This window comes from Gasterosteus aculeatus, chromosome 14 (genome assembly GCF_964276395.1).
Source record: "Gasterosteus aculeatus chromosome 14, fGasAcu3.hap1.1, whole genome shotgun sequence".
Classification (NCBI taxonomy): Eukaryota; Metazoa; Chordata; class Actinopteri; order Perciformes; family Gasterosteidae; genus Gasterosteus; species Gasterosteus aculeatus.
This window is the reverse complement of record NC_135702.1, coordinates 8,220,502-8,244,622: the sequence shown is the minus strand read 5'-3', so window position 1 is coordinate 8,244,622 and position 24,121 is coordinate 8,220,502. Positions and strand designations below refer to the sequence as shown.

The 24,121-nt window shown below is 45.4% G+C and overlaps 4 protein-coding genes and 1 non-coding gene across 9 annotated transcripts; 1 reads left to right on the top strand and 4 right to left on the bottom strand.

Annotated features, from left to right (window-relative positions):
- Nucleotides 1-774: 774 nt before the first annotated feature.
- On the bottom strand, nucleotides 775-7,573 carry LOC120832253 (TBC1 domain family member 10A). The gene is made up of 9 exons (XM_040198408.2): nucleotides 6,619-7,573; nucleotides 5,367-5,466; nucleotides 5,144-5,251; nucleotides 4,679-4,785; nucleotides 4,462-4,576; nucleotides 4,224-4,289; nucleotides 3,572-3,761; nucleotides 3,088-3,242; nucleotides 775-2,988 (listed from the first exon to the last, which is right to left on the bottom strand). Exons 1-9 carry the CDS (start codon nucleotides 6,792-6,794, stop codon nucleotides 2,587-2,589), a joined length of 1,419 nt encoding a protein of 472 aa, XP_040054342.2. The 5' UTR covers nucleotides 6,795-7,573; the 3' UTR covers nucleotides 775-2,586.
- A 519-nt stretch (nucleotides 7,574-8,092) lies between these two features.
- On the bottom strand, nucleotides 8,093-10,314 carry LOC120832273 (apelin receptor B). Of its 2 annotated transcripts, none has more exons than XM_040198439.2 (2): nucleotides 10,085-10,314; nucleotides 8,093-9,583 (listed from the first exon to the last, which is right to left on the bottom strand). In XM_040198439.2, the coding sequence occupies exon 2, from the start codon at nucleotides 9,561-9,563 to the stop codon at nucleotides 8,520-8,522; it is 1,044 nt and encodes a 347-aa protein (XP_040054373.2). In that variant the 5' UTR covers nucleotides 9,564-9,583; nucleotides 10,085-10,314; the 3' UTR covers nucleotides 8,093-8,519. The 2 variants fall into 2 exon arrangements, with proteins under 2 accessions (XP_040054373.2, XP_040054374.2); XM_040198440.2 differs by lacking the exon at nucleotides 10,085-10,314 and adding an exon at nucleotides 9,874-10,011.
- A 662-nt stretch (nucleotides 10,315-10,976) lies between these two features.
- LOC120832278 (protein phosphatase PTC7 homolog) lies at nucleotides 10,977-17,684 on the bottom strand. 2 transcript variants are annotated; one of them, XM_040198447.2, is made up of 6 exons: nucleotides 17,069-17,684; nucleotides 15,877-16,056; nucleotides 14,807-15,005; nucleotides 13,762-13,885; nucleotides 13,524-13,653; nucleotides 10,977-13,251 (listed from the first exon to the last, which is right to left on the bottom strand). In XM_040198447.2, exons 1-6 carry the CDS (start codon nucleotides 17,268-17,270, stop codon nucleotides 13,193-13,195), a joined length of 894 nt encoding a protein of 297 aa, XP_040054381.2. In that variant the 5' UTR covers nucleotides 17,271-17,684; the 3' UTR covers nucleotides 10,977-13,192. The 2 variants fall into 2 exon arrangements, with proteins under 2 accessions (XP_040054381.2, XP_077943991.1); XM_078087865.1 differs by having other exon boundaries at nucleotides 16,777-17,578.
- LOC120832254 (uncharacterized) lies at nucleotides 16,426-22,169 on the top strand. Of its 3 annotated transcripts, none has more exons than XM_078087863.1 (3): nucleotides 16,426-16,636; nucleotides 18,284-18,459; nucleotides 18,946-22,169. In XM_078087863.1, exon 3 carries the CDS (start codon nucleotides 18,953-18,955, stop codon nucleotides 20,360-20,362), a length of 1,410 nt encoding a protein of 469 aa, XP_077943989.1. In that variant the 5' UTR covers nucleotides 16,426-16,636; nucleotides 18,284-18,459; nucleotides 18,946-18,952; the 3' UTR covers nucleotides 20,363-22,169. The 3 variants fall into 3 exon arrangements, with proteins under 3 accessions (XP_077943989.1, XP_040054343.1, XP_077943988.1); XM_040198409.2 differs by having other exon boundaries at nucleotides 16,549-16,905; XM_078087862.1 differs by lacking the exon at nucleotides 16,426-16,636 and adding an exon at nucleotides 17,971-18,020.
- Nucleotides 22,170-22,799: 630 nt separating this feature from the next.
- Nucleotides 22,800-23,973, bottom strand: LOC120832297 (uncharacterized). Its single transcript, XR_013452489.1, has 2 exons — nucleotides 23,831-23,973; nucleotides 22,800-23,360 (listed from the first exon to the last, which is right to left on the bottom strand). It is a non-coding gene; the product is annotated as an uncharacterized LOC120832297 (transcript).
- Between the last annotated feature and the right edge of the window lie 148 nt (nucleotides 23,974-24,121).

Below are 24,121 nucleotides of genomic sequence, written 5' to 3'. Positions count from 1 at the left end.
GAAAAGCTATCAATGTTTACAGACAGCAAAAGGCAAAAAAAAAAAAAGCGATGATGAGGAGCCGGAAATACATGCGTGCTTTAATGACACGCCGAGCACTCGACAGACACAAAAAAAGGCCGTAAAAGGCGGGAACGTGACTCGAGGTCAAGGAAAAATCCCAAACATCTCATTGAATTGTCGGGCACGATCAAATATTTCATTTTTGCCATCGTATTCACTCTTCTTAAAAGGGGTAAAAGTATGGAGGCACGATAAGACGGCCACAAATAACAACTGTAACGGATTTGTATCCAAAGGGACACATCTCGCACTCAATTCACCAGCGGCTTACTTTATTAAAATGTAGCGAGGGAGCTCTGACTCGCCGAGTTCTTGGACTGCGGCCGAACCTTGTCGAGGAAGAAGAGGGAGAAGAAGAAGGAGGCCTATACACAGGCAGAAGCCTCCATTCAGGCACCAAAGGCTAATGGCCGGGCGAGGCGCTTTGGATGGTGCTGTGGGAATCGGCCCTATTTGAGATGCAAATTCCTCAAAGGGCTGAAAGAGCCGGAGAAACAGGTGTCCAAGGAAGTGTGCTGCTGCGTGGGGGAGTGGGGGGGGGGCGGTGGGGGGAGGCGTGAGGGCGCTGAATGGCAACACTGGGTGTATTGAGGTCCCGCTCGTTTGGAAACAAACTGTGGCACCTCTCTCGTCACATTTTCTTTGTTTCATATTAAATGAGGGCAGAAGTGAAAATAAAATGGGGAAAAAACATGACAGATGTGCATAAGATGGGAGATAAAACTTTTATTGATTGATTGAAATGTAATATGGCATAAAAACAGCTTGATATGAAAATCAACTACGCAAGCAGATCCATAATAAAGTCCTACATGCTGATGAAAACAGCAGGGAATGTTGCACATTCACAAGTCCGAGGCTTAAAGAACGTCCTCTTTAATCTTTATAGTCGCAATGATTAGGAATAAGGAGCTCTTCAACATCCCTGATTAAGATTTTTGATACTGAAACAAAATGTAGGAAGAAAAAGAAGAAGAAAACACAGTATTTTAGAAGCCCACCTACATTCTGCAGTCCTGTATCCTACAGCATGACGGATAACGACTGATTTTAATCCCTGGATGAAGCCCAGTGACGTGTTGGTTCAATGTGATATGTGTTCTTGCTACATATTAATGCATGCGTCATCTAAAAGCTTCAAAAGACGGTAAACAGTAGGGCCGAAAAGAAAGAAAGGGAACCCGTAGCAGATACTCAAAAGAAGCTCCACCGCTTTCAAAATGTGACCTGCGCCCACAGCGATGTTCCATCAGAGAGGAGCAGATACACGTGTTACTGTTGGGAAAGGGATTCTCTGGACAGGGAGACAAATGTCGATCGATTTCTTAATTGAAACATACAATTATTATCATCATCATCACACACTGTTTGGTAGATTATCGAAGATTTGTGGGTCCTTTGACTTTTCATCTCTTTTGTCGCCACACATTTTTTGATTAGTTTATTATCTACACACAAAGGTAGTGAAGTTAATTATTTGAGCTAAACAATGCCAGTAGAAAAACACTGATAAAGTAATAATAACTGTACTTCTTCATCTGTTCTTTTTCAGTAACTTATATGAGGTCGCTTTTTCCACAACAGGCTTTGCGGCACATTTCAGTGAGATTTTTAAGTTTAAGATTCTATTTTTTTTTTAAACTCACAATGCTTTATTTGTCTTCTGTAGTAAAAATAGATATCTTCAAGTCAAAGGACCCACAAACATTTAGGAAAGTAAGAAAAAGAAAATCAGCTTTGAAATAACGTTCTTCAGAATGGCATTTTATAGTTTCTCATTCACAACATAAATATAAACACGATCCTCTCTAAATCGTGTGCGGCATCACATTATGATTGAACGGCAAACAACAAAATCTATGGTGAAAATATGCGTTACAATTCTTTGGCTTAGTGGCACAAAAGGTTCCTTCACACTTCTTCCTTCATTGAGTCAGTTTTTGCGCTCGCAGCAAGGTCTCCCGCTGCTGCTGCTGCGACTGTGAGACAATCTCACGGCGCCCTCAAGTGTTGGAAACCAGCGGAGACAAGCGGCTGGACGCAGCTCAAAAGTCAAGAGAGACGCTCCGATAACACGAAGCTCTGGCAACGTAACGGCTAACATGTAAGAGATAAGCGGAAGATCATAAAAAAAAAAGAAATGTCCTCGTCAACAGAGACAAAATCTGAAAGAATTGATAACCAATGGAAAGAAACAAAAGGTCAATTTAAAGAGTAAGAGGTAATCAGCAGCAGCTGTTAACAGTGAGTTAGCGAGTGTACATCACCACATGTTCAGTCATTTAGGAGTTCCATGTGCTTTCATGCTAAACCATTCAGGCAGATTAGCAGCATCGGAGCACTGGCATTTTTTCATGTAGTTCCTTCTTTTCCTGATTTTAAAAATAGCTATTTTACTAAAAGATATCTGGACTACCACAGACCCTCAGTCCCATGAAGGTTGGTCTTTGAACACAGTAATGAGTAAGTTAGTAAAGGCTGTGTAGAATGTTTTATGTCAGTAAATTGCTGACCCTTACCCTGCTAAAGGTATGTGTCATGCTCTGCACTCCCCAGACTCTCCTTGGACCCTCGTACAGCCGCGGGTTTAACGAGAGGTGAGGGGTCACCGGGAGGAAGGTAAGAATTAACAGTCTCCTGCGGCGGAACAACCGCTTTCGGTTTCTCTGCTTTAGTCCCTCCATTCTCCTCGGCGCACTCTGCTCTCTGCCCACCTGTCTGGGGGGCCAATGAAGACTCCACAATAATGGTGGGCATCTGTCTCAGGTCCTGCCGACTGGGGGGCTCGGCAGCCATGATGGCCTTGGCGCCGTGCATCCTGGGAGGGGACTTGCAGTGCAGATCTCCGTGAGTCTCCTTCCAGCGACGCAGCTGAGCGTGGTGTTCCCGTTCAATGTCTTTCTCAGACACCTCGAACTCGATAATCTGAGACCCAAGATGGGGGAGGGAGGGTGATGTGAGCAATACCTGGGTTTAGCAGTTTAGCAGCACATATTGGTGACGTGTTTTAAGAGACGACTGTACCTCGTGCACCAGAAAGGCTTCCTGCATGTACTGTGGCCGTACAGCTCGGAGCAGCTCCATCGTTTCGTAGAGACCTTGACAGGCCTTCAGTTTCTCTTGGGATCCCAGCATGGATTTTAAGAGAACCAGGCCCACACGAAAGATGATTTTTACTCCTAAGAAGAGCATCACATGAGACAACATGCAGCGATAGCAGCAGAGTGCACTCATATCATAACAGAGAGATCAACAAGAGAGTTTTTCACTTGCAGCTTTAAACAAAGGTAACCTTGTACTGGAGTTTTACAGGTAGATGATATGCACATGATGGAAAAGTAAATACTGTTTGTGTATTTAACAAAACAATCCCTCATCATACAAACAAACAAAGCTGCAGTTTATGAGTTACGAAAAAACCTTTTCTCGTTGTAAACTCTGTGAAGGCAACTTGTCAATTTCAGTAAAATAATCTGTCCGTAATTGTTGTACAAGTGTAGTATCTCACCCTCACAGAGGAACATGTCCCACACGCGAAGCACCGAGGCCCACGGCAGAGTCCGAGAGAAGGCGCACATGAACCACTCGGTCATGTACAGGATGGGCTCCAGCTTGTGCTTCTTCAGGTGACGGTGGGCCGCGGGAGACACGCGCCTCAGCAGAGCGTACAGGATCTCCCCGTCCAGCTGGATCGCCTCCTGTGGAGACGGCATGGGAGAGCAGTTAGTGGGGGTCGGGGGGGGCTTGAGAGACAGACAGATGGACGACTGACAGAGAAGACACATTGCTTAATCTTATTTTCTGATTATCGAGTCCTTGTTGACCAGTTCACACCTCACGTTATCAAGTCGTTAGCATGTCGGCGTCAAGTGGGGAGACGCCCTGGCCGGAGAAATCGAATACCATCAGCCCCGCTAAATATACCCTTTAACTGTTATCATTAACTTCTGTTTTACTGGTTAAACAGCCTGTGTGTTTTCTATGTTTGCTTACAGCAGACAATAGGTTCTCTTTTTTAAATTAATATTTATAGGGTTCAGCTAGATAATAATTGACATGCTGAACACTGTTAATATGTAATCCAATAACAGGTTAAACTCTCATGATATCAAAGTCTTCTTTTCAAAATGATGTGACAGTGTGTCTGAGTGGACCCTTACCAGCCCTGTACTGTAGTATCCAGGAAGATACTTCTCACAAATCTGGACAAGAACCCAGAATGCATCCTGTAAAAAAGAAAAAGGAACCATGACTAAGCTTTTATTATGGTAAAAAAAGATAACATAAGGATTATTATGTAGGTATTGATTAAGGTCTTATTCAGCACTAGTACCTGGTACTAATTGTCATTATGTATTGAAGATTTGTTGTTTTTGGAAGTGTTGAATGTGTGGTTACCTCTGCCGGCATGTGCATCAGGAGTACAGCAGCAATGGGAGCCTGAGCCTGACAGTAACCCTCTTCGGGGCGATGCAGCGTGTAAGCCTTCAACACGCGGAGCAGGTCTTGCTGCCTAAATAAAACAAACATGTGTAACTCATATTCAGGAACTATGCTGGGCAACATTAACACAGTGATGGGCATCACGGCGGGGCCTTTAGACGGCGACGCTTACCCGTGACCTCCTCTCGCTGCGAACATTTCATGGAAGGGGAATTGTCGATGGAGGTCCCTCTCAATAATATCGACCCACTTAGGATCTCCTGGCTGATTGTCCAGGGCCTGAAAACATATTTTATGATCAGCTTTGCAAGAGAAGACTTGTCAATTTGAGTCACAATCCACTTTTTAACAGCAATTGTTTGGCGCAGGGAATTCTGGAACTCAAAGCCTCTGGGAAGTTATATCACCGGAGAGACAGCAGCCCCTCGGCAGGGATTTGGGCGCTATTCCACCATTTTGAAAACATTAAGCCAATAACTTTGGCAGTGATGTATAAACTTGACCGCTGAATTAGGAGAATGCATTGCTCACTTAGCACATTTTTGGGTGACAACAAGAAATATCCAGGGGAATGACATCTTTTATTATATGTCAAATACCTCGATGTCAGCAGGGGTCACAAATGTATCCGACTGACCTGGAATTTGCCCTGGTTTTGCTCCCTTCTCACTTTGCCCCCGGTGAGGTAGAGCCAGGCCCGGCCGCGCAGGGATGGAGGGACGCCCTTCTGACAGCGCTCTTTCACCTGATATTCAACACACGCATAGTTACTCAAGAGCCTGCAGAAAGCAGCAGCTTGAATTCAGAAGAACGTAGTGGCGATTCAGTCACATTTCATTTCCAGCACAAAAAAACCCCACCTTCTTGTGTTTTTTGGCCATCCACTTGTCCCAGCTGTTGAGCATCTCCAGCCATTTTGCCTCCCGTTGCCTCAGCACCTCAGTGGGGATTTGCACAGCACTGTGGAAATGGGACACACAGGTCACACATTAAAGCCAACGTATTGTTTTCATTGAATACCGTCCTCAGAGGGGGCGAAACATTGACTCGTCGCTTCCTCGTCCACACAGGAAACTTAAGCTCAGACAAAACGGTCTAAACACACGCCATCAGCAGCGAGGTAACAAGCAAACAGGAAGCCGTGGGAGAAAACTATGTCAGTAATTCACCTCACTAGTCTTAACGAACATCAAAGTGGTCATATTGTTATGCACAGAATTTCCAGTCCCGGTCTACTAAACACAGGACTGGTAAATTTAGCAAACAAATTTAAACAAACTACAACTGGAGCTGACAGATATGATTTTGCATATAAAAAAAGCTAAAGAGAGGTAAAAAGCTTGAAATGAATTATCTATATTGGATGCAACAGAGACTCTGAGTCTGAAATAACTAGGATTTGGACAGTTCTTTTCATGCCTTCATTTAAGAAGACAACCATTAGATGTTTTATGACACTTTATGAGCCAGTTCCAAATGACAAAGATTAGAATCCAGAGGCAACAGCAGCAGCACGGAGACTCAGAAACAGCCAGTCGCTTTGTGTCAGAGGGCTTCAGAGAGCTTCTGCTAATGTGCTGGTTTGGAAAGGTCAGCAAAGTACAGAATTGAATACACCAAAAATCCACTCGTTACTGGATCCAGTGGAGAGCGATGAGGACTCACTTAACGTGGTCACTTTGTTCGGGGACAGACGGAAGATGAGAAAGGACGAAGGAACAAGGCTCAAGACTAATTTACAGGGAAACATGGTGATCTATGTTAGTGGTGAAAACTTTGAAATTGAAAAAAATAAAAGACATCATGTTCATATTTCATCCAACATATGACAAGGCCATGGGGTCACGAGAAGAAATATAGCCCAAAATATGCGTAAAATTAATGTTATTTATAATAACTTTATGAGTTTTCTTTTTGGTAAAGAAAACTAACGTTAATCCAACCGACAGCCTGCATGTCTGCATTTACCAGTGTGACATTCTCCCAGAGGATAACGTTATCTCACGACTCAGCCACAGTACCTTTACCTGTCCTCGGCTAGCTCAGGTGCAAGAAGGAAACGCAGTGGACACTTTCCACGAACACGGGAAAGACGTGTGACGCTTAACTTACGACTCTCCACGCAGCTGCTGGGCCCCTCCCGTGAAGCCGTACTTGTCCGCCTGCTTGTCCCAGGGGACACCGCCGTTCGTCTCGGGGTCGGATCCGTGCGAGCTGGTCCCGTTATCTCTCAGCTCAGCTTTGCTGTCCCGCGAGACGAGTCCGTTGCCCGGCTCGATTTTAGCCATTTAAATCCACGCTCGCCTCAGCGTGAGCCGAATGCGTTCACGTAACTCACTTTCCCGACCGCTCCCGAGAGCTGAGCCGACACTTTAAAGCTTTCCATTCCGACGGCCGTTGGTTCGCTAACCCTCGGGTCACAGCTAGTTAGCTAACGGTAGCTAACGGTAGGCTAGCTGAGTTGCGGCGGTTAGGGAGATTTTCTCGCTAGCCGCTAGCTCCTTCGTGCTGTAAAATGCCACTTTACAGCACGAAGCACGCGTTAGACGGCGCCGAGTAGCTTCACGGGAAATCTGTTCGTTTTCTTCACGGATTCAAAGTCCAGGTTACACAGAAAAGGAGAAAAATGGTCGGAGGCAAACGCAAAAAAAGCCATTCAAAACAGCGCAGAATCGGCGTGCTAACATGCTAGCATCACAAAACCTGTCAGCTGACACCGGGATTTGTAAACCTCCTCGGTCAGCAGGAATGTGGGTTAGCTGGTACAGGAAGAGGAGCTGGTGAACAAAACCGTACAGCTCATTGATGCATATGTGTCCATATTTGTCCATTTTATCTTCCATTTAGACATTTTAAATATTTTTACTGAACAAATTTGGGGACTTGTCAAATTTAAAATATTTTTAACAGACCCCGGAAATGTAATCATAAAATTACAATTACACAACTAATATCTGACAATGAGTGACCTATTAACCTTCCGAACAAAATGTTTGGTGCAAAAGATAAAAGAGAGAAAATAAACGCACTCATAATTTATTCGCCTATACCATTGAATCACACTTTGAAATGCTCATGTGCGCCATTCCCTTCATCATCTTAATTATTACACCATTTAATCATGAAACATGTATTACATTTTTACTTTTTAATCATTCCATTCCAAATTGATGAAGAATGTAGCAAGTCATTATCTGCTAACTACACATGGTGTTATAATCAGGGCTTAATGCGTTATACGTGTGTTTATCAATCCGTAAACTTTAAGCACTTTTAAATAATGGACCTTCCTTTTTAAACCTTTCCCAGACGGAGTAGTTGATAAAAGCAGAACTCTTTCTAACCACTGCAAACTTAACGTATCTAATAAATTCACGTGCGACCTTTGTCCGCGTGCACGCTGCCAGAGCGAGCGCGCGCGCGCCCCCTATCCGCATATAATCTGGGAAACAAAGCACAACACAGCATTGATGCAGCCAACAAACTACCCAAACAACCACGTTGAGCCAAACATCGGCAAACTATTTTGGATGCGGCGTGCGAGAGAACCGTCGACAAACCAATGCAAGAAAAAGTCAGCAAAAAGTGGATGTTAACAGTTAATTTTATTTTTTTGTCTTTACACAGAATGTTGTTTTTTTCAAAGCACTTTTTTATTACAAATCATAGACAGACAATTCGAAATGATGCATATTCACAAATGCCTATTTGTCAATGAACAAATACACTGCCGATCAAACGCTCAATAAACAAACTCATTTCTTCAGGATTGCTGTGGTCAAAAGCTCGCTATTTTCCATAAAAAGTTCACAGGAATACATTCCACTTTTTCAAAAACTCTGAATAGTTGAGTTCTTCACCCTTTCTTCACCCCAAAACCACAAGCCCGACTCTCGTCTTCTGCCGATTGGTCTCAGTGGTCCACAGGTTCAGAGAGTAGCGAAGGTGACACTCTGATGCAGGACGGGGTTCTGATCCGAGAGCAAGCACCCAGCGCTGTACAGTTACCTGCTTCATTCTGCACTGTTCACCTCATCCCCAGCATGCATGGGCAGGTCAGGGAGCTGGCGGGACTTCTTCAGGTTAAGCAGGCACAGGCACTGGGATCTGAAGCGCAGGTCGAGGAAGGCGTATAGAAAGGGGTTGAGGCAGCTGTTGAAGTAGGCCAGGCAGGTGGCGTAAGGGTGAGCCACCAGCAGGAAACGCACGGAACTGCAGGTGGAGGGAAAGAACTCGAGGTAGGAGAGGGCGTCGGCGGTCTTCACGAGGTGGAACGGGATCCAGCAGGCGGCAAACACCACCACCAGCGTGGTGATGATCTTCAGCAGCCTCCTCTTACGCTGGTCCTCCTTGCGCAGCGTGTTGAAGTGGCGGGTGACGGTGCAGCCGATGAAGACGTAGCACACCACCATCGTCAGGAAAGGTATGAGGAAGCCCAGCGCCGAGGAGGAGATGCTGTGACCAGTGACCCACAGGTTCTCTTGGTCTTTCCTCGTCGTCACCAGGCTGAAGTCCATGCTGCAGGTTGTGCGGTTGGTGTTCGCATCGTATTTGGTGGTGCGAAAGAGCAGCATCGGAGCCGCCAGCACACCGGACAGCAGCCAGATGGCCGCCAGGCAGGCTTGCATGCGCAGCTGGGTGCTGGGCAAGGTGTGGACGATGGCCAAGTAGCGGTCGAAGCTCATGCAGGTGAGGCAGAAGACGCTGGCGTACATGTTGAGCAGGAGCACGTAGCTGCTGATCTTGCACAGGGCCACCCCGAAGGGCCAGTGGTAGCCCATGGCGGTGTAGACGGCCCACAGAGGCAGAGTGACCACGAAGGTGAGGTCAGCCAGGGCCAGGTTGCCGATGTAGACGTCGGCGGCGCGCCGCTTGCCCTGCGCCCTCCAAACGGTGAAGATCACCACTCCGTTTCCCGAGAGGCCGAGGATGAAAATGAGCATGTAGAGCACGGGGATGACGGAGTATGACGGCATCCACTCGGAATAGTCGCACATGGTGGAGTTTTCTGCCTCGTCGTACTCGTAGTAATCATAAGGACCTGCAGTTGGCTCCATCTCTGTTTTTTGTTATTGTCCTTAAAAAAGGAAAAAAAAGAAGAGGGAACGATCTGTGTCGTGTAGATAGATCCAAAACAGTTATCAGCACTCTGATGTCTGTAGCAACATGTGAAATCTGCCCAACCTTATATACCCCCCACCCAGACTTGAAACCTCCCCGGACGCCCCTCCTCCCCTCCTCGCCTCCCTCTGCCCTCCAGAACACACACTCACTGCGTACATGCCCTTCTCTTTATATTCATACATTTTCCTCAAATGTTGATAGATATATACTTTAAAGGAAATATTATTTGGTCCACCCACTCACTTTTTTTTTCTGAAGGCGTGATGATCTAGCTGTAGATAGAGATGCATCTGATGCACAGTGTCGTATTCCGGAAACGTTGCTAAATTAATCAGGTTGTCTTGCGTCTATGTTGTCTTGTGATTTCCTGTTTTATGTTTGAAAACTTTCCTCTCGTTACAGGTGTGACAACCTTCTCCTTCCCCGCTGGTCGATTGACTCCCTCTTCCCTTACCTTGTGTGTATATATTGTGTGTGCCTCCCTTTGTCCTGCGCCAGGTCGTCTTGTCCCTCGTACCAGAGAACCCGCCACGCCACAGGATTCTTGTTCAATCTCAAGAGTTTCTCTTTTAGTCTAGCTGTTAGTTTCTAGCTTCTAGTCTTTCCTCTTTCAAGAGTGAGATTCATTTCTTTTGCCTTTCGAGTTGCGCAATTGGCTTCGGGTCCATTGTCGGTCGTTACAGCACCGCGTGACAAAAATCTGGAACCTCCTCACGCAGCCTCCATCGTTTCATTCAGAGTCCTTCGTGTTTGTCCTGCCAATAGCCCACCTGTGTCTCAGATTGATTGTGGTTATTGTTGGTGCTGCCATCTCATGTGTGGCCGCGTGCTGTGAATCACACATCATGAAGGCCACCACACTCCTTGTGTTCGTGCACCCTTCTGCACTCAGTAACCGACGTATCCGGGTTGTCGGAAAAAATATCGTTGCAAATAGTCTGCTGCAAATGTTTGCAGGTACCCAGGCTGGTCTCAGGTGCCGTTGAATGTCGCATTCAGAAGTAGCGAACCAGTTTGCATGTTGTCGTTTTTGTCCTGCAGGATCAGACCCACGGAGTACACGTGACTCGTTTTAATCAGACTCTGGTTATGGTGTCTGGCCTCGGGATTCCACGTTTCCCTCCCGAGCGTTTTCTGTTCCCCTTTGACTATTCGCCTGTTTTTTTTTGTTTGTTCACTTCCCAGGTCTTATGGGAAATAAAATCATTTGGCTACAAATCAAACTGCTGTGCGTGTGCATTTGGGTCCACCAACTACACCATCTAACATGTGCTTCATTAAAGCTTTCAATCACTTGCATCTGTTCCGGAGTATAAAAAAAACCCTCATGAAAATACTCAAACAAATTTAGTATAAATACTAGATTCTTTATTTAAATATTTTACATATTTCAAAACATATTTACAGAAATTAGACCTGCATTGTTTCACTGTAGACATAGGTGCATCTCTCACACACACACACAGACATCGCTTGCTGAAAAGAGGACAATCGTACCATACAGACTGCAGAAGCCACTTCGAGTACAACTTCACAGGAGAGAAGGACGTGGGGAGACTTCACTTACATCAAACACAAGGGCAGCACGGCCGGGACAAGACACCACAAGCTTGCAACGACAGGAAAGGCCTCGATTGCAGGTTTAGCTATTTGTTAAGGCTGAAACTGTGCTCGCCCCATTAACATTAGTTCACAGCACCATTACCCATCTAAACGCCCCTCCTTCGGCATACGAGTGACATCTGTCAAGTATAGGGCGATTTTAAGTAATTACAAGTTCAGAACTTTTAAACACCAATGATAAAACACCGGAGAAAAACAGATGACAATTGTGACAAAAGAACCCAAACGGTGCCAGTAGCTGAGACAGAAGCCATGTAGATACTATTTTACTAATAATGGTGTCGTCTATATGTATATATGGCTTTCCTTCTTTGGTGTCATAACCGGTCTTATACTTGGTTGTAACCAAGGAAATATAACTGAAACGCCACAGTATGATGCTCTGATAAAACTACTTTAGGCATAGAGAAGGCATTTCAATGCCCCTCAGAACATTTCCGAAGACATTTACAGTACTGCCGTGAGATGTTTGTAACAACAAAGCGTTGTGTATAACATACACAAACAAAATGTGTCTTTGGTTGCCCCTGGATTTAAACTGTAAAGATATTGTCCAAACCGCTCGGGTGAACGGGTTGGACAAGGGGCAGACGATCATGAGCAGAATTGTAGATTAGTGTCATTTAAAAATGCCATTTGATGAGTCTCACACACACACACACACACACACACACACACACACACACACACACACACACACACACACACACACACACACACACACACACACACACACACACACACACACACACACACACACACACGTACACAGACATTTGAATTACAAAAGGGAAGCAGCAAACACATTAAAAAAAGAAAAGAAAAAAGAAAGGGAAATACGGTACTATAAGAACACACACCTGATTCTCATTAAGATGGTAGGATCTACAATCCAGCCTCCACGTTTCATGTCAGCAGTTTACTCCTATTTTTAGAACTAAATGACATTGACAAAATACATATTTTCCTGCGTGACCCGTTATTGCAATTGTAAGCATTCCCAAATGCTAGCTTTAGCTTTGTGGGACGACAGACATCCACATTAAAATACACCACATATTCCAATAACGACTTCTAACATTTATACCTCTCACATGCTTTTCCACCCTTCCTACCACACGGCCGTTGCAGCGATCTATTCTTGTTCATTTCAGCGAGTGCAAGTGTAGGATAAATAAAAATAAAAAAAACTCAGAGATTAACATCTATACAGGAAAATATATCTATGAATGCACATGTGTACATCCTCCACAAAAGTAACAAAATAGCTCTTTGCTTTAATAACCAAAACAACAGAGAGGCCAGAATCAAGCCCTAAAAACACAAAAATATTTACAACTTATCAGGATGTGCGCACTGACCGATCGAAGTGGTTTCCCTTTGATTAATAGTTGGCTCTTCCATTGCTCACATTCCCAAACCCAGGAGATTGAGACCCAACCTTCTAATCCCAATTCTCTAATGACACCCATCCATTGTTATGCTTTGTTCGTCCACAAGGAGGAGCAGGCGAACGACTGGAAACCCCAAGACAGCCAGCCGGGTTCAACGGTCTACTCACTACTCTCCCAGGGAACCTTCGCCCGCTCACGTCACACACACAAGGGTTTACTGCACACAGGGAGACCGATGGGAACGCCGTAGCCCGTCATACTCATGGTCGACACGGAGTCCTAGCTGCCTGCTTCCCCTCAACCGTTCACGCAGCAAAAACAAAAACAGAGGAAGAGAACAAAAATGTACACAAGTGGCCGTCGGCCCGGGCGGGGAGGGGTGTGTGTGCTGTGATGTCGGGCCTCCACGGCGACCCACAGGATGCAGCGCGTTTTTGGAGAGGTGTAAGATTCAGGCGGACGGGAAGAGATGATCAGCCCCAGATAAGCGTGCGCGCACACAAACACACACACACTCTCTCACACACACACACACACACACACTTTCAATCTGTATATTCAGCCACAATGGACAGCAGCACCGTGATATCATCTGGCTTCCCTCCTGAAGAACAAAAAGAAAAAAGTGAGGATCTGCAGTAGGAAAGCAGCCATTACACTTTTGTAGCATGTTTAAATATTGTAAACGCTAAAAGTTGAATTATTTAACATCTGATCATTTTAAGCAGAGAAAAATATATTTGCAACATATATCCTCTTATTCATTTACAGTCCTACCCAATAAATACATTGTCTATCGTCTATTTTAGAGGAACATCCCCACTTGAAATATGTGTTTATACCAACAACGCAGCATCTAAAGCCCAGAGTACTTACCCCTTACATTCAGGCCATTGTCACAGGCAAACTGTGCAAAGGGAGACATATAATTGGGGTCATAGGCAAGGTCGTGAGCTTGCTTTGCAATGCTCTGTGCAGTCTGCAGGATGCTGTCATAGTTGGAAGTCTGAAAAGATAAAAAAAATAATCATTTTAAAAAGAGAACCAAGTATGGATGTTGACCAACAACAAGAAGCTGTGTGTGAAAGCTTGAATAAGATTTCAGAAGCGACACCTTAAGTTTTTTGAGCTCCTGAAGAATCATGTAGTCTGGCATGTTGTCAAACAGGCCGTCGGTGGCCGTCAGGATGATGTCACCGAGCTGCACATCGAAAGAGGAGCTGTCAGCTGCTTCGGGGCTGGAGAAAGCAGACGGCCACGGAAAGTTTAGTCACAAGTGTAATAGGAACATGCGGCACCTGAGCTGCTGTCAGAGTTTCCAAATTGGAATTCGAGGAGGTCAGAGTGCCTGCTTGATTCCAACACATTGCCTCGAAAGCAGCTTGGCCAGTGTGTCCTTACGAGACGTCTTGTTGCGTGCTGGAACTATAACTAACCTTATGCTTTGTTTTGAGGATTTATTTATTATAAAAAAGGTGGCATAGAACAATAAATGTAGCCTACCTTTAAAAAGCAAAAGTATCTTGGGAAAACACTGGCTTTTTTCAAGCTGCTATATACTTCATATAACTTGACTTTCCATGCCGGCCATTTAAGAACATATTATCATGTATTTAAGGCATGAGGAGCTGCTTAGTTTGGCTGGTAGTGCGACACCAAAGCAAGTATTGTTTGTCCTGCAAACATTGTCGGAGAGTTCCAACTGAAACTATGTTTGCTGCTCACATAGGATGACGCATTTTCTGGACTGATCCAGTTCTTTGAGCAAACCCAACTATTGCAAGTGCAGAGGTTAAAATCTGAGGCAGGAAGTATCAAAACAGTACAGTGCTAAAGGGACGATGTCACTTTCACCACTCTCATCCACTTGCATAAAGATTCCTATGTAGCGTCTCGTGAAGCTACCAGTATCGCCTCTACAATAAATACATTTATTATGGCTGTCAAAATTAACACGTTAATCAATGCAATTAATGTGGCCGAGATTAATGCAATCAAATATATATAATTTAAAAAAAGAATCGCAATAAGGAATTTCAAAATGTGTGATTAGTTAATTACCAATTACCAATTGAAAGCTCTGAATTGTATTTCTATTCATCATTTCAAATTGCATTCACACGGACATGCGCGCTGGCATCCAGCACTGGAAAACGGACCTGTCACTTAGCACCACCCCTTCAGCTCCAGGAGGAGCAATGGACAGCTGGAAAGGCGTGTTGAAATAGTGCTGCTGCTCGTCCGAGCGATGAACCACCTCTCCTTCCCGAACCACCAGGAAGCCCGAGTCCCCGAGGTTGCACGCGTGTAACCGGTGACTCCGTCGATCCAGAGCGACGATACAGGCCGTGCTGCTTCCTGCAGAGGAGAGCGAGAGTAACATTATGGGTGGTGTATATATGGTGAACAATCCCCAAACATTCATTTTCCAGGGAGGCCTGAAAAGAGGCACGGGCTAAATTAGTGTATTTCTATATACTGCTAAAAGCAGTTCACAACCTTCCTCGTGGTTCCTCCAGTTTACGATGCGATTTGCGTGTGAAAAATGGGGAGAGAATATTAAACACAGGGGTCGTGGAACGTGCCTGTTCCAGGTCAGCAGGGACTGCGGTGTTAGACGGCAATTGTATGTGTGACCTTGAGCAGTGACGGCCAGGAGCAAACCTGGTAACCGCTTCCCAAAATAAAAGTAGGCCATTTGATAAACATCGTGACGAGAGGTGAGCCGGTTAACACACGTGCTCGCTGTTACTCAGAGATACGAGTCTCAGGAGAAATGCGACCTTGGTCACATGTTTGTCCTGTGGACGGTTTTAAAACTTGTACAACCCTCGTGCAGTGTCTGTTACAGACGAATCCTTGACCTTTTAAAGGGCTGGTACGTAACAAAATGTTCGCCCCGCGTAGAAGGGAAAACGGTTTAACCCCACGGGGTCACTGGGTCTAACGTTCGAAGTGACAGCATTATAAAATACAGTCCGATTCAGTTATTATCTTACCTCACAGATAACAAAATAAGATGATCAGAAATTGTATGTATTACTTTTATGCAATCGCATGTAGTACGTGGCAGGCAGGCCCCACCATCCCATAGCTTGACCCATGCACCAGCTTTGTTGTGCATTTCTCAGAGTATGGCTGGTCACATGGGAAGCATCGCTACTTCCACCACGACTGTGTGTGTTTGTGTGTGTATACACACACCGAGGGGTCGTCTGCGTGCACTCACCTAGCAGGGGGACTTTGTTCTGGAGGAGCTCGTAGTAGCCAGAGGTCAGGATACCCACTGGGTTACTGGGAGTGAAGCGTCCCTCCTTCACCAGTCGCTCACAGGTTTTCATCAACGTGGCGGAGAACTGGGACGGGTCGACGCCGTAGTCACGCCAACCGCCTACGCCGTCTGCAACACCTGATGGACGGAGGGAGGGATAGATTTTTGATCCAGTGGTGCTGGTGGTGGTTGTTGTTGTTGATGTATCAGTACAAGTTCATGTTCAGACATCAATTAAAATGCTGCTCCCTCTCACCCAACATCCTCTGTAGAACAATGAGGAAGAACTCAATAATAAATAGGCTATAACTATTAGGTCATTACTATTATCAAGCAAAAAGCCAAAGTCTGTCATGACGGTCGTCACGACAGACTTTGGCTTTTTTTTGTACTTTTCTTCAGAAGAGTTCAACGCATTTTTTTTGTTTAGTTTTTTTACACACAAAGCCATTTCTGCTTATTGGTGGATGCTCATCAGATCTGGATATTTATTCGTTTTACTTCACGTCCTGTACATTACTTGAAGCCACCTGGTGCAAGAGTCGAGTCAAGTTGTTCACAGTGTTAAACCGTCCTGCCGACTGTGCGGTGAGAGGACAAAGCGATCACAACCGACTAAGCTAGCCGGCTAACGCTGTTAGCAAGATGGCGGCCTCCACGCTCAACCATTCTGACCTTTGCGAGACATTGTCGTGCAAAGTCGGAGGAACTGTGCGAGGTGCGTTTTTAAGTCCCGTCCACATTTAATCGTGGAAAAACCCCACGTCTCCGCCCGTTGGACGCGTTAAATATCTCGCGCTGCCGCCGCGCATCCTCCAGTAGGAGCTCAACTAGGTGAAAGGTCGTCCGGGAACTCACCTCGAATCAACCCGCAAACGTCACGGCGCAATCGCAGTTCACGCCGGGAACTGCGCGACTGCAGATCTATCGATCTTCCGAGAGGAACTACCCGGATCCAGGGGGGAGCTAAACGCAGCCTAAATAACGGTGAACAGGGGATTAAAGTCGTGGCTCTTTGTAGGGGGCTGGAGGGTTGTTGTGTTTCCATCCGAGGGGTCACTACAGGCACGGGTGGGGGGTAGACTAAATGAAGGTCACCCGAGCACTCGGGGTGTGTAAAATCCACATGCGAATTTCAAACAGAGCTCACCCAAAACATCGGCGTTCCTGTTCTGCGCTATGAAGCACGCGTCGTCGCCGTAGCACATCCCCTTCTTCAGGATGCCCTTTCGAAAGTCTTTGCCGAAGCCATAGCTGGCGGTGATCAGGCTGTAGTCCCGACTGTCCGTCTGAGAGAGTCCGCCCAGGACAGCCCTGGCTACCAGTCTGCCATAAGACAGTACGGATAACATCCCCTTCCGAGCTGCGACCCTGTCTTGTTTAGAGTACGCACACGCTGTCTCCCCCCCTCTCTCCCCTCTCTCTCCCTGTGTTAACACCGACCCAGCCGCCTGACCTGTTAGTCTGCTATTTCCTGTCTCTTAGCCCGCTGTCGTGAAATAGTAGCTCGGCCTCAGCAGCTGCTAACTCGACTAAAACGCCACCATCCGTCCGGGCAGATCGACGTTCACTTTATGTCTTAGGTGTCCATTTCAGAAGCGCAGTTCCTCCGCACGGCTCTCTCCTCCCCGACATGTTTCCGCTGAGTGCCGGATAGAATGTCGCGAGGACATACGGGTATTTGACAATTTACAATATTGACGTCACGGCTCAGTGACATCGTCCAATGACAGCGCAGTGTAACCAACCTGCTTCCTGGTTCCCCTCGAACGCGCAGATAGGCCACTGGGACGATATTACATGTGCACTTGTTCTGAGTACCTGGACAGAATAAACGGAACACAGGCCGACCACCTTTGCGCCCACCCTTAAAACGGCACGTTTGTGTAAATAATAAAGTAATGTTATAACTTAACATTGGCTCAACAAAGTATAAAGCCACTCAAAACACCGATACATCGTATACTTGCTTGTGTTTGCGTAACTACGTAACGGTTTTTCGACCCTCCCCTTGAGGCATTGGAGACTGGTGGGGGATGTTTTGGTTTATGTACAGGAAGTGCAACGAAACTGTCGTTTTGAAGCGGACAGACGCAGATCTTGTATGCAAATTAATTGTAACTTTCTTCAAACTAAAATAACCATTGTCTTTCTCACCCGAATGTAATTGCACAATTAATATGTTCAAGAGAATATTAAGATTTTGTGATATTGGTTGCTTCTTGCAGTAGTTTATTCATTCCCAAGTGTAGTCCTCTGTGCTATTAGAATGAGAGTCTGAAAATAGGAATTTTATTTCTTGTCGTTCTTTCGTTCTTTCTTTTTTTTTTTTTACTTCATCACGATCGTCGCATGGGCGTCGCAGAAAACTGTGGCCGCCCCTCTTCCCTGCGCCGGCTGCTTGCTGATAGATAAAATCGACCGCACCCCCCAGCTCCATTCACCGCCATAGCCAGTGCACAGCGCAGCCGCTGCAGAGAAGCCATCAGCGTATTACCGACCAATTACCCTCGAAGCGCATAGATACACCGCCTGTTTACGGTAAGAAATAATGCAGTTATACGCCATGTTGCTGTTTTATTTGTCTTTATCACCGATTCACTATGTGATGAAGCGATTGTTTTTATGTAACAATGCGCGGAATAATAACGCTCGGTGACGGAAGCGTTAGGTCATCGTTTTAAAAATACGGCTCATCGTTTGCTCATTTGTTATGACCAGCATATTGATTAAAATCCCCTCGGACCCTTTCTATCTCGATAATAATCCAAATAATGAGGGAATAAGGGGGTTAGTTCTTGAATATCGTTGTAACGATCAGGTTATGGATTGAATTGAACTATGCCTGACTATATGGCCTATATAAGAATATAACAAATGGTTATATAATAATATATCGTCGCTAAATGGTAAATAAAAATGCCATACTAGTCCGTTTTGCGTGTAAACAACACAGATAGGACTGCTTGTTTTTTAGAACGTTTCATTATTGTTATGACCATAACATTGAAATTCTTCACTCAACAGGGCCAAGATGGGAAAGGTGGGTGAGTTGGTCCGGGTTTCCCTTCTTATTGTGTTCCTCCTGAACACTGAATCGACATGGGCCAAAAGAGGGAGCAGTAGCAGCAGCAGCAAGAAAACCTCTACCAGCAGCAGGGGGGGGACGCAGTCGAAGCCCTCCGCGAGCTACCCTCGACAGCCACAGAGTCCCAATCGTAACCCCAATCCATATCCTCCTGGTGGAAGTTACCCTGGAGCAGGCAATCCAGCAGGAGTCCCCAGACAAAACCCACCTGCAGCTGGATATCCAGTCGCGGGTGGCTATCCGGCTGCGGGTGGCTATCCGGCTGCGGGTGGAAATCCGGCCGCCGGTAGATATCCGGCCGCCGGTGGAAATCCGGCCGCCGGGGGCTATCCGAACCAATACCCTGGGAGAGGGAATTATCCAAATCAACATCCACCTGCTGGAGGCTACCCAGCTGCTGGAGGCTACCCAGCTGCTGGAGGCTATCCCAACCAATACCCGGGCAGAGCTGGCAACCCAGGAGGATATCCTGCAGGAGGATATCCTGCAGGAGGCTACCCTGCTGCAGGAGGCTACCCAGCTGCAGGAGGCTACCCGGTCAGAGGGGGAAATACAGGTTGGGGTCAACCTGGTGCAGGGGGTTACCCTGGTGGAGGGGGTGGTGCCTACCCCGGTGGAGGGGTTGGTGGTTATCCTGGCGCAGGGGTGGGTGGTTACACCAACTGGAACCCAAATAATAAGATCCTCAGTCCCCGCTATGGTGGGGGAGGCTACGGCGGGGGAGGCTATGGTGGTCAAGGGATGGGAGGGTCACCTTTCTCTCGTTCCGTGCAGGGAATGGGTTACCAGCCCAAGTCTTCAGGTTTTGCCAAGAAAGCCATGCTGGCAGCGGGCGTAGGGGCTGTGGCCGGGATGGCTGTTGGGTATGGACTAGGTCGCTTCCCTCGACCCCACTTCAATTTCCGTAACCCTGAAGAAGAGCAGTACTACAACAACTACATGTACAAACGCTACGGCACCCAGTCCACTGATGAGAAGGACTATGGCCGCGATTACGTCTACAGGCCTCCACCACGGGCGGAGTCTTACGACAAATTCATGGAGCGCTGCATGAACAGGACCGACCTCCTTAAAGATGAAGGGAGCAGCTCGACCAGGCCCAAGAGTCAGGATGGAGTTGGCCAAGTCGCGGACGACACGGTCAGCATCGAGGAGATTGGGTACCCGGCCCTAATTGAGCAGATGAAGGCCCGCCGCTGCGTCGAGCAGTTCATGGTGTACTCGGAGCGCTTTCTGCAGGAACGAAAAGCCGAGCAGCAAAGCCAGGCGAATCGCAGCAGCCCTCTGAGCGACGGGACGATTCAGCTTTTCACCTCCTTCCTGATGCTACTTTCCAGCATGCTTCTTCTCCAGTGAGAGCTATTAGTGTTCGTTTAAACATAACCCTAATGGATGGCCATTATATCTGCACGTCCACACACTGCTGAAGTATATTATCTCCATAGCAAGCTCTCTGGGTCTCATGTAGTCAATCCTATCGCTATTATCGACACAGGTAACCAATGTTGATGTATATACTAACTAAATGAGTACATTGTAAGAGGCAGCAGAGTATTTGTTTCAAAATGTTACAGTTATATCATCAGTTGTGTGTTGTACAAGCTGGACTAATCTTGTTTATGTTAACTCTTTCAATAAGTTATTTAGCGTCTGTGTTGCTCTGTTTCATGTTTTTTCGCTCCACATTATAATGCACTGAATGCATAGAAAACAGATTACAGGAACTTTAGTTCAGCTTTTGTAATAATTTGCTGTTATAGCACGACTGTGTAAAGCCGGAATTTGTATGTACAAAAAAAAAAAAAGGAAAACCATCCTATTAACATTTAGTCAACCTTTTCATCTGAACACTACAATTCAACTGAGCGATTTTCAATTGGTTAAATATACTTTTTAAAGGAGTCATTTGGGGCAAATTGAGAATATATATTTATGTAATTTGGCAATGGAAACAAATGGATAGACTTGTTTTTCTTTCTGAGGACCGCTCACCAAAAGGAGAAGAGCATTGTTTGTTTGAGTACTGACCACGAGGAGGCCATTTAATGGTACGAAAACGAGGCATGTGCTCATTTTGATACACTTGATCCAATCAATTCAAAATTCCCTTAAAACCACCACGTCGGTAAATATTTGCCACTCATACTCGAAAACCATCCGTCAAATGGCAATCTTGAACTTGTATGACCATAATCTAATTAAGACTCAAAGTGGGGAACTGTTCCCCTTCAAATCCTGGATGGCATGCAACGACCCTTGATAGTAAAGAGGCCTCTCTGGGCGTCTTTCTTTTGATGTGATTTGTTGAAAACAGCAGCCGAGGCTTCGGGTTTGTGCAGCGCTCCGTGTGGTTTGTGAAAGCTGGCGTTTTGAGGCCCATCCTTTTGGTTTTAAACAGATGAGGTCCGCCACCATTCCCGATTTTTAACCCTGAATTCTGTCAACGCAGAACTAGATTTCCAGGTGTTGACCTGTGCATACATAAGTCTGCTGGTCCGTGCCACCCTTTTCATCTTGTGCATTTGTTTATTGTGAAGTTTTCTGTACATTTCTAAATGATTTATACATTTATTTTACCGTTGAAGCTTGTTTTATTTTATCTGACTGTTTCAATGACTTATTCCCTTCTGGGTTTTGTAATATAAAAAGCACTTTGCGCCTGTTTTGAAAAATTCTCCATGTATGAACTTTGCAGGCTTTTCCAGAGAGTTTCACACAAGTAAAAAGTTCAGATGAGAAAACGCGTCATTGTCTTTTTAGTCCGCTATTTGGACAGTGGTGTATTCTGACTACTCTGGGTAATTATTTAGTGTGTCACAACAAAGAAAGTCAAGTGGATACTGTCTTGTTGTTGACGGCACATCTGGAAGTGAGCATTTGCATTTTCTAAAGTGATTTTATTGTCTTCTCATGTCACTTTTATTCCTTGAATCTCTGTTAATCTGTTTTCATACTGCACCCTGGGTCTTTACATTTTCATATTGTAGGCTGTAGAATATCTGTGAAGTGCACTTATTCCCTTTGGGTGTAGATATTCTGTAACTGTCATTGAGCTCATAATGGGAATATAGACATCTGTGTAAATCTAACTCGTAGTTGTAAATGCTTTGGGTTACTAAACTGGTTTGTCATGTTTATGTCTTCAATAAAATAACTTACACTAGATGTTTTGATGCCTGGAGTACTAATTTCACAAATGCACATATAATTGTTCACACTTAAAATAACAATAAAAGAATGTACGTAATAAAGATTTATGTTTCCAATTCAGTAGTTTTATGTTTCCAATTCAGTAGTTATTTTTGTTTTGACAGGCATATATTCAGTTTCTGACACATTTCTGAATTATAGAACCTTCAATTATGTGTAAATATGTCTTTAAAAGGTATATTTTGTTAAAAGGTCAAAATTGCCAAAATGATTTGCTAATTACAAGTATCTTTAAAGTAAACGTGTAATTAATCCCCAAATTTGATTCATCAAATGTGAGAATTGGCCTTTTTCTAATTATAATATTAGAAATTGGTATTAAAAGACATTCAGTTTTATTTACAGACTGTTTTGCAAAGCAAGTTATTAAATTGAAAACGTACAAAAATGAGTTGCATTCCATATGTTGATGCCCAGCTCAAGTTCCTTATTAATGTAAATCAAAATTGGTTGAAATGTATATTTAAATTAAAGAATGAGGCTGCTAAAGTCTCAGTAAATACTGGACCCTACACTTTTTTCACAAAGTCATTCTACCATAATTACCATCCAACCTAAATTAAACAAAGTACAAGAAGCATAATTGGTTCAAAGCAGCTTTTATTTCATTTGATTCAACGACCGACTTGTTTCTCCAGCGACCAGACGTGTTAAATGTCTCCTATCCAGGCGGCTACGAGGAAAGACACCGCGTGTCCCAGCGTGAGGACGACGCTGGTCGTGGGAGCGGCCGCCTTTACGAAGGCTCTCCACGGCGACTGGTTGGGAGGTCTTTGGCTTTCGTTGTGGTGAAGCCGCTGATCTTTCTCAGAGGAAGCCGCCTTGTGGCCGTGGTGACTCCCAGATCTGTGCTTTGACTTCCCCAAGAGCCCCAGCCCGGTGCCAGAGCCCCCCAGCATGCCGGCCGCTGCTGCAGCTCCAGCCCACTTCAGGCCCTGCTTGGAGAGGCCTCGGCCCGGAGGGGAAGGTGCCTTGCCATCTTTGCCATCTTTGCCATCTTTGCCATCTTTGTCGTCTTTTTTTTTACCCTTGAAGAAGCCTCCTCGCTTACCGTCTGCACCTGGGCACAGAGCTGCCACGAGCAGCAGCCAAACCCACAGGCAGAGCAGCCTCTGAGGGCCGGTCATCACTGGAGATCTTTCCTCTGCAAAAACACACCTGTGCCATCAAAAGCTTTGCATTTTTGCAACGCATGTTCATTGTTTCTTGGTTTTTTTTGGAGCGACAAAGACGGAGAGGTTTGTAAAGTCTGTTGTCTGTAGTTCCAGCTGCCATTGGCGCTTTTGATTTCGCCCACTGCTGACATCCAGCGTCACATGCTTAGCAGCACGAACACAACAGGCATCCAGAACCATCCACACGGGGATTAGCTGGCCATTATGTGTGTGATGTGGATTTCTCTCTTTCATGATGTGTTCGTTCCCCCCCTCCATTCCCGGCACAGGTACGCAATGCACATTTCCAAATGTTGTTATAAAACATATTAAAGAGGCGTGGATGTGTTTCTGAAATGCATGTGTACAATACAAAGTGTGTCAATACTATCTACTATCTAATAACTATAACAAATGGATTACATGAAACTAAAGAGCATTAGTTACATGTGTTTTTTACCTTTCTGGTCGGTCACAGTGAGAGGTGGTTATGCTGGAGCGGCAGTCCTTTTTCGAAACTTAGATTACAGAAGAGCAGCATTTTGGTATCAGCGTCACTGCTACACCAACGTCCATTCGCCCGCCCCTCCCCAAAACAAACCCTGCTTCGCCATTGGTTCAAGATCAATAATACAATACAGGTTGAATGACTTTGGCTGACAGCAGCGTTTCACATACAGTTGTGACACCCAGTTTTCTCCCATTATTCCCATCATGCAGGCTGGAGCGAAAACAAATTTAGAAATGTCTG

Bases quoted from the DNA above. Each gene is read 5' to 3' on its own strand.
- LOC120832254 (XM_078087863.1), top strand. From the start codon at position 18,953: ATGGGAAAGGTGGGTGAGTTGGTCCGGGTTTCCCTTCTTATTGTGTTC.
- LOC120832253 (XM_040198408.2), bottom strand. From the start codon at position 6,794: ATGGCTAAAATCGAGCCGGGCAACGGACTCGTCTCGCGGGACAGCAAA. The intron at 3,243-3,571 runs GTGAGATACTAC...TGCTCTTCTTAG, and splicing joins GGACATGTTCCTCTGTGAGG to GAGTAAAAATCATCTTTCGT. The intron at 2,989-3,087 runs GTACAGTCGTCT...CTTGGGTCTCAG, and splicing joins AAGCCTTTCTGGTGCACGAG to ATTATCGAGTTCGAGGTGTC.
- LOC120832278 (XM_040198447.2), bottom strand. From the start codon at position 17,270: ATGTTATCCGTACTGTCTTATGGCAGACTGGTAGCCAGGGCTGTCCTG. The intron at 16,057-17,068 runs GTGAGCTCTGTT...TCCGTCCATCAG, and splicing joins CAGGAACGCCGATGTTTTGG to GTGTTGCAGACGGCGTAGGC. The intron at 15,006-15,876 runs GTGAGTGCACGC...TCTCCTCTGCAG, and splicing joins GAACAAAGTCCCCCTGCTAG to GAAGCAGCACGGCCTGTATC.
- LOC120832273 (XM_040198439.2), bottom strand. From the start codon at position 9,563: ATGGAGCCAACTGCAGGTCCTTATGATTACTACGAGTACGACGAGGCA.